This window comes from Chaetura pelagica, unplaced genomic scaffold (assembly GCF_000747805.2).
Source record: "Chaetura pelagica isolate M959 unplaced genomic scaffold, ChaPel_1.0 scaffold159, whole genome shotgun sequence".
NCBI lineage: Eukaryota > Metazoa > Chordata > Aves > Apodiformes > Apodidae > Chaetura > Chaetura pelagica.
This window is the reverse complement of record NW_009954555.1, coordinates 1,281,652-1,295,108: the sequence shown is the minus strand read 5'-3', so window position 1 is coordinate 1,295,108 and position 13,457 is coordinate 1,281,652. Positions and strand designations below refer to the sequence as shown.

The following is a 13,457-nucleotide window of genomic DNA, read 5'->3' as shown; positions in this document are numbered from 1 at the left end:
GGGAGGGGGGGGTTGGGGGGGTCCCCCCTCAGGGCTGCGAACGGGAGAGACCCCCGGTCTGCCCACAGCGCAGTGCCCATGACATCCACACCACTGCCTTGGAAAGGCACTGCTCCCCAAAGCCTCCGCCCGCTGCCTCCCTGCTTCCCATTTTTGGGGTGCAGCACCAGGAGCTGGGGGAGCCGAGGGACACAGTGACACACACCCCGTGCTGTTCCTCACGCTCTGGCTGTGACCCCGAGACCAAGAAAGCCAATGCTCTTACCACACAGATGACACGGCACCTGCTGGGAACTAAAATGTAGGGGTTATAGGGTCAAATCTGGTGTGTACAAGGGACAGATTTCAGTCAGTCCTTGTCATTGTGCCAGCAGCTGCAGAACAATCAAAGGGAAAGATCCAACCACCTGAGCTGAGGCAGAAAGCAGACAAGTCAAATCCATGGCAACAGAAACTTAAAGAAAAATAAACTCATCCTTAATCTGCTTCCCTGTGTTTTCCTAAGAAGCATTTAGGATGAAACAAGAACACAGTCAAAATGTTAACATTTTGGTGGAATTTATTGGCACAAAAATATTCAAATACAACATGGCATCTAAACATGGCTACTCTGTTGTATTTTGTGCATTGTTTTTAATATGTTTAAATCATAAATCATGACTTTATCTTCACCCTCACATTTAACAACCATTAGTTTTTTTCAAGTTATGACCAGTTCTCCCCGTGCCTGCCTCCTATGCCAAGTACTAACTTCCCCTTGTTGCTTCCCAATACTGCTTTTTAACACAGACCATGTGGGAAGGTCCCCAGTGGGATTTCATTTGTATCCTGCGTCCAGTTTGCCACCAATCAACCCACATGGAGGCACCTGCCTTTGCTCTGGGCAAGGTCTGCAACCCTTGGATCTGCTCAGATAATCCTGATCTGCTCTGAAACACAACCCTGCAACAAGCAGATACACAGATCCCAACTCTAGGGCAAGAATCAAGTTTGAAAACAAGGTAACAGGATGAAACAAAGGTAAAATTCTGCTTCTTTTCTCTTTCTTTCCAGTTATCCAGCTCACCTCCAAACCTAACCGAAGCCTCCCACACACAACAGCATCAAGCTCACTGCAGCCACACCAACAGGACTGACCAGGGCAATCATTAATCTGCAAATGACTTAGTTACATTGCAAAGGAAGTCAAAACCCGTATATTGTTATTTCCAATGGGTCACCAGTTCCCCAAAGACCAAGTGGAACCATAGACACCTGTGGTACAATCAGTCTTCACTGTCCTGGAAACCCAAATCATAGTGTTGTGTTTCAGACAGCTTGAGTATTTCCAACAGCAGCTACACATTGGCTTACACCAAATTTTAATATACAATAACTCTTTTCATTTACATTTCAAAATATTTGACAGAGGCTGTTATTTCAGTCCCACCTTTAGTTTGTGTTTGTAGAAGGGCAAATGTGGAGTGCAAAAGCCTCCAGAATAAAAGGCTGTGGATACTTTGGAATCTTCTGTTACCAGAAAGGACACCTAAGGAAAACAGAAACATTGCAGTGATGCTGACTTGCATATAGATTCACCAAGGCAACACTGAGGACTGAGATTCCACAGTAACACAGCACAGGAAAAGCTGACAGATGATTCTCATGCTTCTTCCCAGCTAACCAATGGTTAAAATGCCAAAAATATGTATTTCCTTAAGCACAGCCAAAAAGTTTGCTAATTCTCAACATGACAGTGAACTCTGTTTACCTTAGACCAGGTGGTTCTTCACTGTAACCAAAATCAGTGACCACCACACACCTTACTTCATACACTTAAAATGTTGTTGCAAAATCCCTGTCACTACTTAAAACAACCACGTTCTTACAGTCTATGGGGTCACTGTCAGAGGTCTGCAAAATTACCAGAGCAGATACAACCTGTGCTAAGGCTCCTACATAGAACTGACAACACAAGTGACATTTTCCTTGGCTGCTCTCTGCTCAGGTGATTCAGGGAAGAATTTAGCAGGGTTAGCTGAAGGATCAACTCACCATCCAATGTAGCACTGGCACAGATTCTCATGAGAAGTGGCTTGTTTGATGAGCAATTCTACTTGTGTGGGTACATCAAGAGTTTCATCATGAGAGAAGTCTCGACCTTTGAAATTAAAGGATTAAAAGAAACATAAATGGAAGTCACAAACCATGTAACATAACAAATCTTACAACAGAACTTGCTTCTGGGTGGCAAGTTAAAGACTTGTGATAATCATAGGATACTTGCTAGTAGATTCAATAGAAATATAGCCTAAAATAATTATTTTGCTGTAGACTGATAGGATTTGTAACTACCCTTCCCTTCTAGTACATAAAATGCAAAATTTTCCAGACATGGAGAGCCCAGAACTCTGTTTTCCCTATTGTTATGGTTTCTTCCTTTTATCTTCACCAAATAATGGATACACCAACAATAGGAAACTTTGCAGTAGTTGGAATCCTGGTCCTAATCCCTTCAAGTACATTATTTGGCAGCTGGGCGGGTAGTTTCTCATAAACTTTAAGAGCACAAAGTTTTGCAACTAAATGCTGCAACCTATAAAGCCAAGACAGTAGAAATTCAACTATCACTAACAAGCTAAAAAATGCACAATAGGAAGCCTGTTTTGTTACAAACACCTCTGTGCTCTTCAAGTCAGGCTCCTTCATATCTAAATGCAGGCACCAGTACTTGGGTTTTAGACAAAGATCAGGAAAATGGCCTCATCCACCTAATCAGAATATGTTAAATTCAAGGATGAACACAACTAACACTACATGTAGAGCTGAGCAGATTTTGTCTTACATAGGCATAAAAACATGCTCACCAGTGAGCTTATCTCGAACCCTGTTGATGATCTGAATTGCCTTCTTATTCAGAGCTTCTGGCTTCACTAGACCATCTCCTACTAGAAGACAGAAATAGGAAAGATAATTAGGAATTCAGCTGAAAAAGAAAGGAATGTGCACTGCTGTTACATCTGCTCTTCCCAACCACCACAAATACTATTTTGATACCAAACAAGTCCAAATACAGGTACATTTTCTGTCACCCTTTGGAACAGAGAACACAGCTAATTCTATTCCTCATTTATGCTGATAAGGAACTGTATCTGTCCCACCTAATGTGTCTGGATCACACTGATCTAAGAACCATTTCTGCATCAGCAAAGAAACAACAGTGAAACTTACTGAAGGAATGGATGGATTCAGGCACTGTGGTCCCAGTCTTCTTATGGGCTGTCTCACCCAATTCCACACTGTCCAACATTTCTGTTAAAAAAAAATAAATGTTAAGAGCATGAACTTGAAGCTGAGAAGCACATAAAGTAATATTGTTCTGGGAAGATTAACAAGACTGTTAATCACCTCATTTGAAAAGCATGTGTCACTGTGACCAAGTGTCCCACTTAGCTCTGTCACTAAGGGAAACACATCACAGGAGCAATCATTGTTTTAACCCTGCTAACATCCTGAAACATCTGATCCGGAAGTGTAGTTGAAAGGTATTTTAAAATTATGTATAACTAACCTAAAATTACAATAAAATACGTAAGTTTATTTGTAGAACTCTCCATATGAAAACTTTCTGATCTGCAGTACAACAGTAAACAACTGCTAAGATCCAAAGCAAAGCTCTCAACATTCACTCAGATGACTACATGCCAGGTTTTGCACACTAATATTTATCAGCTAAGTAATTAACTATCATCTAGCAATTATACCTTGGATCACATCAGTTTGTGTGTGCTCTAGAAGGGTATTCATCTGTCAAGGAGCATCTGCTTTTTGAGCCAAACTACTGAACTCACCACTTCCAGTCACAAAGTTAATGATAATAAGCTGCTCATCTCTGTTTTTGAGAAGAGGACTGAAAATATTTACCCAGCCTTGTGCACTGTTAAAAAAAAAACAACCAAACAACAAACCACTCCAAACATTCATGTCATGCAACACCTTTTCTACTCACCTACTGACTGACTGGCTGAGTAGGAGTCTGTTCTTGTTCGTGAGCGTTTATTGCCCTTTGTATTTGCTGCAAAAAGATAAGGAGTTGAAAAGTATGACCTGGAGTTTGTGTTTCATAGCAAATTTGTCCACAAACAATACAAATCCTTCTCCAGATTCCATGACACCTGAAAACAGTTTTCCATCTCCTGATGAAAACTAACATAAAACCAACCCAAGTAGTTTTGCTCATAGCTTGAGTCTGAGCTTAAGGGCAAAAGGATTTTAACCACTGTGCTAATTTCAACAGAATGTCTTCAAACAGAACCTGCATTTCAAGCTCTGGGTTTCTTGTATGAAATAAGGCTGATTATTCTGTGTTATCAGCATCACTTACTGTCCATCAGCCTCCAGTTCAACAATGGGTCATACACAAAGGCCTCCAGCACAGCCATGACACTGTCCTTGTGCTCGCGCAGAACTTCCATCACCGTGTGGCAGGTGATTCTGTAGTTGCCATCAAGGCCTGTCACCTTCAGAGAAGAAAGAAGTCAATCAACCATGCTGCTTCCTTCACCACACACCTCCAACCCTGATGTCCAGGAAGTGCCTTGTGCTTTGACCTGCAATTCATTGTGCTTTGTTCATTAAAGATCAAGAGAGGCCTTCCCTGCCAACTAAGCAGCTCTTCTGCCATCATGATGGTCTTTGTGAAACACCAGGGGCTGTGTCATTTCACAGCTTTTTGAAATGAGGAAAATAAGGAAGGCCTAAGGAAGTGTAGGAATTTCAGGGTTTGTTTGGTTTGGGTTTTTTGTTGTTGTTCTGTTTGGTTTGGTTTTGGATTTTTTTGCATCAATTAAACAGTTAATTTCCACTGCAATCTGCTGTAAAAATTACAGGAGATATTTTAACTAACAGGAAACACAGCTGAAATATTAACACCTCTGGTTGTTAAGGAGAGAGGTTTAGCTACAACAGAAAATACAGGAAAAAACAGAGAAATGAGTGCCATTTTCTCTAGGAATAATCCCTCTCATACCACAGAGGGGATGCTTACCTCCATAGCATTGGTCAGCATCCTTGTTAACCTGAATGGGATCTTCTCAGGGAATTTTTCTCTTGTCATTGCAACCTTAAAAGATGATGATGTTGAATTAGTAAATTAATAGCTAACTTATTCTCTAAGAGTTAATAAGTACTGGGTTTTTTTTTACTACAACCTTGAAGGCTGTATTCCAAATAGGAAATAAAGTCCCACCTTTATGTTGTTCCTATTTTTTTTTGGCAGAAACTAGATAATTAACTTGGTAACAGAGGGAAAACTCAAGCATGTGCTCAGCTGCCAGTGTCAAGTAACACCTACTGCCCATCAGCAGCTTAAATTGTGCCAAGAAATTCTATGGAAAAGTGACTTTAGCACTTCTCTGCTTGTTGAGTGGTCAGCTAATCCCCAAGACATGCCTGTGAGATGAAGCATCTATTACTTTCATTTTGCCTGTAGGTAAAGCAGAGTCCAAAAGAGAGCCAAAGGGCTTGCCCAGGATCACACTCCAAGGTCAGTTTGTCATGACTTATAGATTCATTTCTGTTCCACCAGGAAATGTGAAATATTATAGGAAATGTCATGTCCAAATACAAAGATTTACCTCAAAACAGTCCCCAAAGTCAATATGCAGGATCTTGCCACTCAGTCTGTCTAGCATCAGATTGGAGGGGTGTCTTTGATGAAGGAGTAGGAGAAAAAACAGGATGACAGACCATTATAAAAACCCAAAGTAAATCACAGCAGCTCCAGTCTGAAATTGTATTTATCTTCACGAACAAGAACAGCCAGTGACAGCCTGCTTGTCTGAGATCTTCAATCTCAGGATGAACAGAATAGCTTCCTGACAGTGCATCTATCACATTATTTTTGTAATTACCTCTCAGGAGTTAGAGATCTTTTCACTTGGGAAGATAAACAATCTATTGTACCAGCACCATCAGTACATTTCTTGGGTATGAACCTTTATTTTTCAATCAGGATGAATTTTTCTACATTTTAAATGTTTTTCCTTTTTTTTTTCAGTGTAGAAAAATGTAATGAATTATGCTAGAGGTGAAGCAATGCAAATTGGATTACCTCCAGAAGAGAATCAATCCAGACTAGGAAAAATACAAAGCTGCTATTCATGCTGACTTGCTTCATTTTTTTTGTCATTCAATTTCCAAAGGTTCACAATTTCATTATAAACCTCTTTCAGTTTAGGAATAAAAGCTTTTGTCATGAAAACATGAGAGGGTTTATCTGTTTTTTGCAGTACAGACCATAAATCTAAAATACATTGTGTTTTGGAAGGTGTGATGTCCCTTTTTGACAGTAAAGCCATAGACTAAATCAAACACTTGTTCATTTTATTTTTTTATTGTTTGCCCAATCTATTTGGATTGTACACGCTTCCCTCCAGAACATGTCTGCATTGCAGATCAGAAAAAGCACTATATGAAGTAATAGCTAAACCAACATTACCTTTCATTTGTTTTAAACCAGAGCATTTGGGGAGTAGTCATGGGGACTCCATGTGTGTCTGGCAACTGCCGTGAACATACACAGAACTAGAGGTTCCTGCTTCACAGAATAAAAATCCACCAGGCAAAAAGGTATGTAAAGTAAGTAGTGTTGCTGAACTCATTTGGAGGGAAACTCAGAAGATCCCTGCCACTAAATACACTCTGGATTTCTTTTTGCTGCTTCAGGGAACAAAAAAACCTGATCGTGTTGCTTCCCTCCTTGTAGTCAAGATACACCAGCCCTACCTCTCTTGCCTGCAGTGCTGAAAATAGTGGCAGCACAATTAGGCTCTCAAAGATGATGTCATTACAACTCCACAAGAACCACAATGAAATATGTTCTCATAAAGACAGATCCAGGGAATGAACTGACAGGCCTACACAGTCTGTGTTTTATTCAGAAGAGACTTACACAGTTTCACTTACCTGTCCCCAAGGCCCAAAATATACCCAACCATTGACATCACAGCCAGTGAACGGGTATAGTTTGTTCTTCTGTCAAACCACACCTACAAGTGGAGACAAAACAGAAAAAGCCAGGCAGGCATGTTGCACCTTTCAGATTATATTTTAATTTATACATCAACTACTTGTCTTTTCCACAAAGCTAAACTCTGATATGCTGAGGTTCAATACACTCCATAAGTCTGAGGGTGGTTCAAACATCCTGTGGCCTTGAATTAGGTGTTTAAATCATTCATATATTCTGAGGCTCCTCTTTTCCTCTCCCCATGCACAATATATGGAGCTTCAATCTCCAGTCTTGTGCTCTGCACTGCACCCTTGCAGCCACTGTGATCTGAGCCTTGTAAAGCCTCTTGTGAGGGGACACACCTGTGGACACAGGTTCTGCAGAGATTCATCTGGAGTTTATGATGAATAAACACCACCTCTCACACTCTCTGCAGGGAAGGCAATTCCCCATTATGCTGATTGCCAAACACAAGCCATTACAGGTGCTGAACTCACCTCTGAGCTTGGACTTTTCAACCACAGCAGTTTGGCCAGGTCATCCCCAGCTGTGTTATTAACAGCATGTTCAAATACTTCTACTTTCTGCATCAGAGTCAGGTGGTCATAATCTGGAGCCATCTAAAATTGAGAAGTGACACTCAGCAACTTAAACAAAAAACACTTCCAGTAATCCATAGTTGTACTATGAGAAACACAGAAATCACAAATAATTTCATATCAAGTTTATACTGCAATTAGGTGTAGACTGGCCAGTATGTTTCCAAACACAGTGAGATGACCACCCAAAAGTGAAGAATTCATTTTAAATGGAATGGCAAATTATTTAGCATCCAAAAAGTAGTTCAGAGCCATATTTAATTAACATACTGCAAAGGTAGTTATGTTTCAAAAAACATTACCCAAATAAGTTTTTGGTTGGCACACATTTTACTTTTTGGCAGGCAATTCCAGCTTTTCTAATAATATTCAGTTTCTCCAGTCTAGTTTTGGCCCTGTTGCTTAGACACTATATTTGTAAATGCCAGCAGCATGACACCTCTTATAAGGCACATCAAGTCACACAGAATTCCTAACACATTTTAGTCACCAGATGGTAAAAACCTGTGGTCACTGCTGACACAGGGAAGGAAAAACAAATAAAACATATGGCCAGTTCTACCTCTTGGTAGCATTTTATATCTTTTACTGGTGTTTTTTGCACTTACTACTTGCACCAATAACAATTAGGAAACAGGCAAAGAACAACATTATTCTTCATTAAGACACTGGAGTCCTGAAAGAATGTGCCAGAACTCTGCCAGCTTTGCCCTTTACCCTCAGCATGATGCGATGCTCAATGTTGAGCAGGATCTTTTTCTTCTCTCTGTAGTCTCTGATAAGGGCATGAAGTGTGTCACAGTGGGGCACCCAACCAATCAGGCCTGAATTTGTAGACAGGGGAATCACAGCATATCTCTGGATGCTACAGGAAAAAAATGAAGAAACAGAGCTCAAATTGTTGCATGTTGTGAATACATTTTGAGACACTTCAGACAACTGCTACTAAATCTGATTCTGATCCAGATCGCTTTGTCAGTAGTGGTTTTTCTTCTCTCCACACAGACCTGAAACATCCATTTGGACAGATACTGTCAGATAATCTACAGCTACTCTCCAAGCTCTATGGTTTTCACTAAAGGACTGCTTTCAGAAGGTACAGATTGTGTCACCCTTGAACTATTATTTCACATGACATTCAATATGTTCATGCTTGAAAGACACTGCACAGAACTGCAGTTAGGGACTATTCACCAAGCTGTTTCATGACTACAAGAAAAAGTGCTTGACAAAACCCCCCCTGTTCTTAGGCTCTTAAGGCAGTGCCCAATCTACCTTGAAATAGTAGTTGCCTCAATGACCATAACTATTTAAGAGATAAGACGTCAAAGAAACAAAACAAACATTCCCATCAGGATACGTTTATTCCAAGTTTGAACTCTGTGAGTTGTTCGGTTTTTTTTTCTTGTCATTTTTTTGTTTTAAATTAACTTGGTTCCAAGATTCACCTTCTCCTCACAAACCAGCTAGTTGTGCCAACTTGGAAACCTCACCTAGGTAGGTGCCACTTGTGCATAAGCACATCAGCAATTATCCAGCCTACACACCTGAGGTTTTTACGAAGAGAAGTTGGGTCATTTGCCAGCAGAGTGTTGACCAACCCAAAAAGCTGCATCACTCTTTCATCTTGGCGAAGGTCTTCATGACCTTTCAGAAGGAACACAAACTCATGCCCGTTGCTTCCTGTAAAGGAATTAATAGGGGGAAAAAAAAAGTGTACTCTTGCTGAACAAAGAGACAGGAGTATATTTACACACATATATTCACCAAGAACTGGTAAGTGTGGCAGTTGGACTGACCAGACCACTAAAATACCTCACTTGAAAGAAATACTGGAGAGGTTTTACCTGGTAAACATGCAGTTTGACCTCAAAATAACAACTGTTTAAATACGAGACTAGCCAAGTGAAAACTGCTCTCTCTTACCCATCAATGTTAACTTCCTGGGCCGCTGCTTGGAGGTGATGACCTGCAGAGAAGGTGCAATGGACTGAATGCGTATGATGGGCTGGTTGGGATCATATGTTCCTGGCACTGCCAATTCCAGGTCCCGGCACATCAAGAGTTTGGGTGACACATACTGGAGTTCCAAAGAAGTGAGCTACCAAAACCAAAATAAATACCACTCTTCAGAATTTCAGTTAAATCTCACTGAAACATCTGAGAAGTTCAAGCTGTCGAGGCACTAAGAGCACTTCAGTCAGTGATCAGTCCTTCAGATGCTTGCAGGAAGTGCTGCATAAGCAGCAAACTTGCAGCAAATCATATGCAAACATTTCCAAAATACTAAGTTTGAATGCTTTGAGTAAGAGAAAATGTGGAACAGAGATTGGTGTTGACAGCTTGCACTGTAAGACCCACAAGAGAACTGTAACTCTCCCCCTACCTGAGGCAGCTGCTTTGAGATCCGCCGGAACACGTGGTAATAGAGGTCCCAGGCCTGAGTCAGGTCTTTGACATTTCCTGATTTCATGTACTTCCTGCACCATTCCTGAGCTTCCATTAGATCTCTGCCATAGGCCTAGGGAGGAAATGAGAAACAAGAAAAGAAAACAGTTTCCACAAGACTATAGTGCAACAGGCAGAGACCAGTTAATACCTAAAAACAGCATCAGAGTCTAGTTTCAAATTGCACTACAAATACTTGAGCTCACAGTTTTATGGCATATTGGAATTAAAGATCCAGGAATTCCTAAGTCCAAGGCATGCATTGAGTTTATTATATAATGCTGCTCACAAAAAGATTTCATGATAGGAGGGAACTGAATGTACAGAATGACCCTGTAACAGAAGGCTCACAAGCTCAAATTAATTCCTTTTGCTGGTTTGAGAGAAGCCATCTCTGCTGTCTGAACTAGTGGTTACCATGGGGCAAAGCAGGCTGGAGGCAGAGGAATTAACTGCAGAGCAGTTGTGTATTCTCAGACCCCATCATACACTCAACTGACATAAGATTCCAGGGCAATCTGCACCACCAGGGCCCCTGCAGTTCTCTAGTGACCCAAAGGAATACAGGTCTGAAGGTAAATGTCAATAACAAAGTCTGCAACTACCATAAGGAGTCCCAAGAGATTTACTCTTTGTGTTAGACTGCAAAGGTGCTGGTGGCACATCTGAGGCAGGTGTCCTGCTGCTGAGGGCATGCAGCAGGTTATGCTCCTGGCCATTTCTGATACCTGATTGAAGGATGTTTCTTTTAAAGTCTGTGGCCCACGCTCCATCATTGCATGAAGTGGCTCCAGCACCTCAAACATTCCCTTCACATTCCTTTCTCCAAAGTACAGACGAGATGCTTCTTCCAAGCCTTCATGCCACATCTCATGCCACAGGATGGCTACACGGATTAGCTCTTCACTCACCTGTTTTAGGGCAGGAAAAATATTAAACACCTAACAAAAAACTGTCCCTGCTGTGAGTGTTCACTGCCTCACAGAGGCAAAACTACTTTCTTCTCTAATGATTACGAAGCATTTGTTGCTGGCAGCTAGAGGGAGCCACAGGAATTCCCACAGTGCTATTACATTTTCTTCTGCAAGAAGCTGATCAGGCTTTTCTTACCTTATTTATTCCTTTTAAATTTTCTGTATACTTGTGTAGCTTAGCCTGAAAGCATTATTTTTCCTGTATTTATAAAAATCTTTATTCAATGAACTAAATTACTCTTTCCATGCTATGCTTGGTAATTTTTGTTTCCAGTTCTCATTGAGAAATAAATATTTCTTTATGAAACAATGATTCTTCATTTATTTCTTTGAATTTGTTCATAAGGAGAACTCAGAGAGAACTCAGTGTTTGAATGGTATGGTCCTTAGAAATTAAAGGATTCTGTTGAAATTATACTAATACTGTAACTTCTTCCAAATGAAAAAAACCAAACAAACACCAAACTAACTTTACTTGAACAAAACTAACAACAAATAGTCGTCCAGTGTTGTTATACCTGTGGTACCTCCATTCCTGAAACACAATAAATACTCTTCATGGCACACTCACCATCATTGCCTGCTGCACCAGAGTGTTACTGTGCTCACACATGTTTTTCAGGATCTTATTGGCTGCATTGTGGCGAGCAGTGGTTGTAGATTTAGAGGCCACAGTCAAAGGATAGATCAAAGCCTACAAGGGACATAAACCAATAAGATTTTAGACTCACACAGAAGAGCTACCTAAATTGGAAGATTAGCAAAGCGTTAATAAATAAGAGCCTAAGGGGTAGAGAAGAGAAGACAAGCTTGCTTCTGGGAAGAGGTGATAGGAATTTGCTCTTCAAAAGTCTTCCCATCTGGAAAGCTTACAAGATTAATTCATGGAGTAGCAGAATGGCTTGAGAGCCTGTATCAAACCAGAAGAAATGAAATCTGGTTTGAGCATTTTGTCATTTTCTATACTGTAGGAAGGAATTCAGATAAACTGTCTGTGGGGCAGCCTCTTAGAAGTCACTTAATGAGATATAAGAAGGTGATTTGCACTCCTCACTATCCTGCTAGACAGAGAGAGCTTCCCCTGCTGCATGGCTCAATCACCTCTTCCTTCCATTTATAAGTGAACAATGCAGAGGTGAAAGAAGCAGCAGCAGAAACAGTCCCCATCCTCACTATCCTCACTTGCTGTGACTTCCAGAGCAGGTGTCTGGACTAGGTGAAATGGAACACAAGGAAATGCCTTAACTGCCTCCCTGTCAGTCTGTGGAAATTCCTCCTCTAAGCCCAAACTCACCTGGGGATGGTACCTCCCAATATCTGTGAGGAGCTGATGGATGAGACGTCCCACTAGTGGCCGAGGGGTGTCAATTCTTGCAATGAGCTGAGGGATAACCTAGTGGTAAGGATAAGTAGGATAAATATCCAGGTCATCTCATGTTCTGTCCTCTGCTAGAGACCTCACAGTCTCTAAAGGATGCAGAGAGGCCCCCCACTTATTTTTGAGATGGGCAGAAAATAACACAAAGTTCCAAACAGTGTTAGAAACACAGAACAACTCAGTGAGATGACAAGTGTTCTGTGCAAAATTGTTATGGGATCTTCCTGCGGAAAGAGTAAGATGTGTCTTGAAGCATAATGCCCAAATAAGAAAGCAAGCCTTTTTTCTTTAATTTACAAGAGTCATTCTACAGAGCAATCCTGAAATGGACTGTCTGAATCACCTAAGAGCAGCACAGTGGTGTTTTATACTTCACCACAACCTAATCACATCATCTTCAATGTAACCGTTTTCATTCTTTCTCATTCATATGCACTAATCTGCATATATACAGAAATGAATGCAAGAATGTTTCTTATGTGTCTGTTCAAGATACTTGTTAAATCAGTTACAAATTGTACTGCACACTGCTCTCACCATACACATACAGAGGACTGTTTAGAAAAGGATCATCACAGATATCATGTAACAAATCCACAAGCCCCCAAAAGAACTGAGATTTGTTTGAGCCCTTCATGTTCCTTACCTGCAGCCACGTGTCTATTTGGATTGCCTTGACTCCTTCTACCAAAGCCTCATTCACATCAGGCCAGTGGCCATAGTCAAACCACAGAGTTAGGACTCTTTTTAAGAGAAATAAAATTGAAAAAGAGTTAGGAAAGAAAAAAAAAACAAACCCAAAACATTCCAGTCAGTATCTTCAAACCCACTTACAAGGGACTCATCTTCCCAGAAACTAGAGACAGTAGGAGAAGGTCTAATCCACCTAACATAAATTAGCTTGGACTGAAGCATTCCCTTAGCTTAACCATAACAAAAAGAGCAGAAACAGGTTCTACTTAATCTTAAGCCATGTGCCCTTACCTTACAACATTTACTATGTGCTTTATTATTTACCTCAGAGTGTCTTGCAGGTTGTTTCCTCGAGACAGAGATATGGATCGGAA

General features: G+C 40.8%; 1 protein-coding gene across 1 annotated transcript in view; it reads right to left on the bottom strand.

The window, feature by feature from the left end:
* Positions 1-977: 977 nt before the first annotated feature.
* Positions 978-13,457, bottom strand: part of MTOR (mechanistic target of rapamycin (serine/threonine kinase)) — a 63,504-nt gene continuing 51,024 nt past the window's right edge. The window contains exons 40-58 of the mRNA XM_010005136.1: positions 13,408-13,457; positions 13,037-13,133; positions 12,307-12,405; positions 11,584-11,706; positions 10,767-10,949; positions 9,977-10,111; positions 9,517-9,691; positions 9,138-9,273; positions 8,308-8,455; positions 7,489-7,611; positions 6,946-7,028; positions 5,616-5,688; positions 5,027-5,101; positions 4,364-4,499; positions 3,989-4,054; positions 3,211-3,291; positions 2,847-2,927; positions 2,035-2,140; positions 978-1,528 (exon numbers count right to left, since the gene is read on the bottom strand). Of these exons, the coding sequence (XP_010003438.1) occupies positions 1,513-1,528; positions 2,035-2,140; positions 2,847-2,927; positions 3,211-3,291; positions 3,989-4,054; positions 4,364-4,499; positions 5,027-5,101; positions 5,616-5,688; positions 6,946-7,028; positions 7,489-7,611; positions 8,308-8,455; positions 9,138-9,273; positions 9,517-9,691; positions 9,977-10,111; positions 10,767-10,949; positions 11,584-11,706; positions 12,307-12,405; positions 13,037-13,133; positions 13,408-13,457 (1,986 nt within the window). The 3' untranslated portion in view covers positions 978-1,512. The remainder of the gene's footprint in view (positions 1,529-2,034; positions 2,141-2,846; positions 2,928-3,210; positions 3,292-3,988; positions 4,055-4,363; positions 4,500-5,026; positions 5,102-5,615; positions 5,689-6,945; positions 7,029-7,488; positions 7,612-8,307; positions 8,456-9,137; positions 9,274-9,516; positions 9,692-9,976; positions 10,112-10,766; positions 10,950-11,583; positions 11,707-12,306; positions 12,406-13,036; positions 13,134-13,407) is intronic.